At 39.2% G+C, this 5,968-nt stretch overlaps 1 protein-coding gene across 1 annotated transcript; it reads right to left on the bottom strand.

Moving 5' to 3' along the window:
- Positions 1-3,270: 3,270 nt before the first annotated feature.
- Positions 3,271-5,556, bottom strand: LOC309661518 (nucleosome assembly protein 1-like 4). The gene has a single exon (XM_082463205.1). It carries the CDS (start codon positions 5,490-5,492, stop codon positions 4,332-4,334), a length of 1,161 nt encoding a protein of 386 aa, XP_082319331.1. The 5' UTR covers positions 5,493-5,556; the 3' UTR covers positions 3,271-4,331.
- Between the last annotated feature and the right edge of the window lie 412 nt (positions 5,557-5,968).

The following is a 5,968-nucleotide window of genomic DNA, read 5'->3' as shown; positions in this document are numbered from 1 at the left end:
TATAAAACAAAGTTGGTTTAAGACCAATGCTGTTATTACTTGAAAGATTAAAACAGGCAAATTCCATGTGTTTACTGAAACTCAAAAGTGGCATTTCTGTGCAAATTAGCCAAGAGTCTGAAATAAAAGATAGAGAACTCTTGAGACATCTTAAGTCTTCATGGCCAACTCTTCTATACACAATTGAGAGAACTCCCCATGACCTGCATCATTCAACCTGGATCCCAATCGAAACTTAAAGTCAGGCTTTCTGGGGTCATGGCCAAAGTGTCCATCTGTTATTAATAACCCATGATGATTCACATGCACAATTAAGTTTGAGAACATTGTCTAAAGAAAACAAAGCCCTTACAAGGGCCATTGTTAAGATGAGGCAATTCTGGCACGGTGCCAAGCCATCTAACCTTAGAATGATAAAACCTGGATTTTAGGGTGTTTGGTATCCTATACTTGTATCCACTTGAGAAAAATCTTTTAACTTCTATTATCCACAGTTTTTTTTCAATAAATTGTCTGTATTTCATGAGGTATTTGAGTTTTTGAGACAATCAAATGCGTCAATACATGCAAATGTAATGCAAAAAGAATCCGTAAGACATTTTATACAGTATGGTGCTAGTAATCTCTTTTTAATGGATAGTTGCCCTATGAAAAAAATCTGGATTAATTATTTTTAATAGTAAGAATAAGATGTTCCATCTAGATATGAAGTTTCAGTGATATATTAGTAATATTCTACTCTCCTTTTAAGGAATATGTCTAGAAGTACCCCTCAGATTGATAGTTTCTTTTTAAGGGTCCAGGTTAATGGTGCCTCTTTCAGATTTCTCTGGTATTATACAATGTTTATAACTGCTAAGCCATATTAATTAAAATAATCAAGCATTTCTTCTAATAACTGAATAGAGCCATCCTCTAAACTGCTTAAGTGTTACTGCTACTGCTATCTTATTAAATATTTAATGTCACCTATTAAATACAAAGTTGAATAATAAGCTTACATAAGCAAATATTTAATAAAATACTAGTACACTTAAGATGATATAAAGCAGGAAAAAATATTTCAGGATAAAAAGACTTTGAAATTTCCTGTATTATTTGATACAATTTAGGGAACAGTCTCAAGAAAACATTTCTTTCCTTCTTCTGCATCAGCTCATCTACGAACCAATTTATTTCTGAAATAGGCCCCAGGGGCAGACTGGTTGGTGACTATAATGGGGGATATCTGACTGGCCACTCAAGGAAATTGCTATGGACTTTTAATCTTATTTTGATTAAGTTCCGTGTAGATTGTGTCTGCCAGGCTAGCACTAAGATTACCGTTTCTGAGCTCCTTTGGCTGTTATTGGACTGAGACTCTGAATTTTTTTTTCTACTTTTTCAAGGTTAAGTTGAAACAATATTACCCATTTCTTATAAATAGTATATATTTATGTTTTAAATTGTGGTAGAAACTCTAATGTTAATAAAGACATCATATTTAACAAGTCACAAGCTTATGAAAGTCACCTTTTTTTGGAAAAGTAGTTTTATGTTTAAAAAAAGGGAAAATCTCTTTAGGGGAAAAACACAATATTTGCATGTGTTTGAAGTTACAAAATGATAATTATATAAGGAAATCAAATATAGTTGAAAATAACTAGTCAAAGAATATTTAGTGTAGAGGAGCAGGGATATGGATAAACTGTAGGAGGTTTTTTTTTAATCTGTTTTCTGCAGACATCTAATCAAAATAAGGAAAACTTAATGTGTTCTATTTCAGAGCCATCATAATAGAAGAAATAAGACATTGCCCTTCATCTTGCAGTGGATGAACAGTGTTAACTGCCTACCTATCAATCCATTCCTCTTTTCTTGTTCTAAATGGAATCCTGATATTATGCAAGCATGTGCCCTTCCCCCATGCAGCATGGGTGAATCAGGGAAATCTCATCCAACGCCAAAGGGCAGAGATGGGCCATTTGTGGTCAACTAATTGTGGAAAGCTCTTTCCCTTTTTTAGCTCAAAGTTTCCACAGGAAACACAGACTTAGCATCAAACAGCTCATGGCCTTGCTTCCAGATTGATAATGATTCATGGGTACACAGGTGACTTTCTATGGCCTAATTAGGCTTAAAAGATGGATTTGCATTTCATTATTGGAACACAAATTTCCTTTCAACATATGAGTAACAAAGCATGCCACACCTATTGTTATCAGAAAAAAAAGTCCTAATATAAAACAATTCCTTCTTCAGGACATGATCTGAGAATTTCTTTTTGTTAAAATAAGAAGAGCAGAATTTCTATTGTCTGTCTCTAAAGCATTTTGACATTTCTGCTCTTAACATATTACTTATCAGGTATATCTGTGGCTTAGAGTAAAACTTCTCAGTTGTCTGCAGTAGAACACTGATGTGAAAGGTGTGTTAACAGGAGACGTGACATCTGATCCTTATAGCTGTTAGCCAATCAGGTGGACCCTGGGCAGCCAGGATCTTCAGGTCACTTGTTTGCAGCCATAAACAGTGTGCTCTACAACTATTATTAACTTATTTGAAAGCAGCACATTTGAAAATGGTAGTAAAGTGCTGGTGTAGAGGATCTGATTTATAATTCGAAGCAATTCTATGGGTCATAGTTGAGTGGACAGGAGTGTTCTAGTCATCTCTTTAAATATAGTAATTTCACATATTGCCTAAAAACCTAATATTTTTCTACTAAATACTTATTCATTTAGAACTTGGTGAAATCTAAAACTAATTTACAGCTTTATAATAAGAGGTAATATACAATGCAAATTTTCCTTATAAACCTTCAATAGTCAATATTTTGCTTGTTTTCTAAAGTATCCACTAGCTTTGTAGAGAATTAATGAAATTTTCAATCATATATTTAAAATTTAATAGTATATTTAAAAGATTGTCCTACAAATTAAAGTAACAGCAATTATAATATAAAATTTCCCATGGTTTATTATCCAATTATTCTAAAACCACTGCTGAATTATATATTTGCTTCTTAAAAACTCCTTCTTAGTTTTAAAGTCAATTATTCCTAAGAAGATGAACTAATTAATGTGAGATTAACTGGTTATTAGTTACTGATATTTTCATCAAAATCATATTATAAAGGCACATGAGGTTATATAGGAAAGTTGTATTTTCAACCAGTGGAGAGTTGAGGAACTCAAAATAAGTTTTCTTTTTCCTGCAGAGCTATTTTTTAATCTCTTTTAAAACATTTTCCAAACCAATTTGCATATAGCTTTTTTTTTTTTTTTTTTTTTTTTTTTTCGCAGTTCACAACTTTAATAGAATATTCTAACTAGTCTGTACAAATTGAAAACACCGTATTCAGTTACAAATGTATCATAAGTAAGGCTGAGCGCTCTACAGCCTGGCCACAGCGTGGATGCCCCCGGGGCCAGAGGTCACACACTCGACACCCACATTCCAGCCAAGAACGGTAGCTCGGAACCCAGGGCTTTTAAGACAAGATGAATGTGAGGCTGAGGAACGGGAGCTACCGAGAAAGCAAGACATTTTACACACTGCGTGGGAAAGCTGTACTTTCCTGCCCGAGCCCCTCCCTGCAAAGCCTGGCAAACTCTGGCTCTGCCCACAGCCCCACCCCCGTCCTCAGCGCCAAGCGTGGCCCATGCGTCCCGAGAACCAGCCCCGGCCCACGGCTGGCGGGAGGGAGGGCCTTCTTCCATGCGGGTGGACCACCAACTCCTGCTTGGGGAGACCCAACTCCTGTTGGGTCTCTGGTGCCCACAGGGTCTCAGAAACTCGAAGGACAGCTCACGTCCCAAGCCCTCACAAGCGTGAGAGAGAAATAAATACGAGATGAACCACAAAAGCTCGCGCCTCAGGCTCAGTGGGCGCCGCAACCCTCACCGCAGCCCCGAGGAAAATAAAACCAAAGAGCGAGCAGGATGAGAAATGGTGCCAACCCCGGCCGGCTCTCCCGAGACAACTGGAAACTGCATGTGGGTTTCTTCCAATGAAACAGGAATCCCGTCTGATGGCGGGAAGGGTGAACTGGTTCTACATGCCCTGGAACTGCACCCTGGACACGTGCCCCTGGCGTCAAGTGATCCACCCCCACCCCACCGCCCCGGCGGTCTGCGAGGCCCTTCCCAAGGCAGGGCTGGGCGGGTCCACTGAGCTGCACCCAAGGCCGCAGAGGGTGCTGGAATTAAACCTCCTATTTCTGAAATGCATCTGAGTTGCCACTGTACAGGTTAAGCAAAATAATAAAGTAAAAGGAGAAGTTAAAGTGAAAACCATGCACTTGAAAACAAGTCAGGCGTAAGCACTTGTCCACACGCGCGAGCGGCGCCTCACTGCTGCTTGCACTCCGAGGGCTGGCTGGGCTCCTTCTTGGGGTTAATTTCGGCATCGTCCTCATCTTCTCCCTCCTCGTCACCTTCTAATTCCTCCTCCTCTCCTTCCTCACCTTCTTCAAAGTTGTCGTCGTCCTCTACGGCCTCCCCCGTGAAGTAGAGCACAGCGCGCGGCACGATCCGCTCACGGAAGAAGTGTCCAATTTCAAAGTCGGAAGCTAACGTGAATTCGGAGTCTTCATCCAGTGATTCTCCATCCCCTGATGCTTTCAGCGGATTGAAGAAGTTGAAAAAGGAATCGTTGGGGACTTGTTTGGTGATTGTTCTGACGGTGCCTCGGCCCTTATGTTTCTGCTTTTTCTTGATGGTTTTGACTGTTACATTTTTTCCCTTCTTCCAGTCAATGGTACACCCGTCACAGTCAACTATTTCAGGACCTTCAAAGGAAAAGGGATCGGCCTTATCTGGCTCTGACTTCATCTTGTATGTTTTTGTCAGGACTGAATTGGTAAAGTAGTCGTTGGGTTCAAAGTGGAACTCTAATACAAAAGACATAGGCTGCCCAGGGTCTGAAAATTTCACTTTGATATCCTGCAGGTGTTTCAAGATTGGCTCATCATATTCCTGAACTAATTCACTTAGCATATCTACATTTCTGAAGATGGTAAACCAGAACTCTGGAATTCCTTTTGGGTTTGGCTCTTCTGCTGCTGCTTCTTCTTTTTCCGCTATGACTGCTTTATTTTTTATGTCTCCGGCCAACTTGTCCTCCTCTTCGTTTTCACTGTGCCATTCGGATTCTGCATCTGTCGGCTCAGCATCACCAGTGATGAACTCCCTTCTCTTGTCAAAGAGAGGCTGGTATAATGCTGCATACTTTCTTTCCAAGTCATGAACTTCTTCATAGAACTTGGCTTCTATATGAGCACATTTCACCTGAAGCTGTTTCAGTGCATTGATTCTTCTTCTTACTGCTTTGGGTAAAGTCTCGATGTAGCTTGAAGGAGTGTGGGAGACACTGTCAAGTCGTTCCTGTAAAGCTGCCAAAACTTGAGGATTCTGCATCACCTGGTCTGTGAGCTTTTCTGTATTACTTGCATTTTTAGCAGCTTCCAAGGAATCTGAAGGAACTCCATCTGAAAAACTGTTATCTGCCATCTGAATGTTTTTATCTCCCGGCCGAGCCTCGCGTCCGCGCCTCACTCCTCCTGCGGCAGTGGCGGCCGCATATAGCTTTTAATAGATTGTATAAGCATACTATTATTAATTTAAATGTATCATAAAGACGAAATCTCAAAAAATAAAGTAAGCCCTAAAGTCCCCATAGCTGAGTTTGGAAAGGAAATTTCTACGTTAGGAAGTAACAGAAGTAGTCATTCATATTATTTCTAAGCTGCTCCATGGCTAATAGTCTTGGGGTTATCACATTTTTTCATTGAATAATAGTCTCAAGGAGTCAGTTACAATTTCTCTTTTTAAAAAAATTTTAGAATGTAATTTGTTTTTATTTCATGGTTTTAATTTTATATAATGTAATTAAATATATCAGAAGTGAAACTCTTCATGTATCACATACATATCATTTCTGTATATTTGTTGAACTGTAACTTTGCATACAAAAGTGGTTGCCTGAG

This window comes from Balaenoptera physalus (assembly GCF_965194825.1).
Source record: "Balaenoptera physalus genome assembly, chromosome: 5".
Classification (NCBI taxonomy): domain Eukaryota; kingdom Metazoa; phylum Chordata; class Mammalia; order Artiodactyla; family Balaenopteridae; genus Balaenoptera; species Balaenoptera physalus.
Note: the sequence above shows the minus strand (reverse complement) of the source record. Positions and strands in the feature narration are given on the sequence as shown.

Coding starts and splice junctions, on each gene's coding strand:
- LOC309661518 (XM_082463205.1), bottom strand. CDS start 5,492: ATGGCAGATAACAGTTTTTCAGATGGAGTTCCTTCAGATTCCTTGGAA.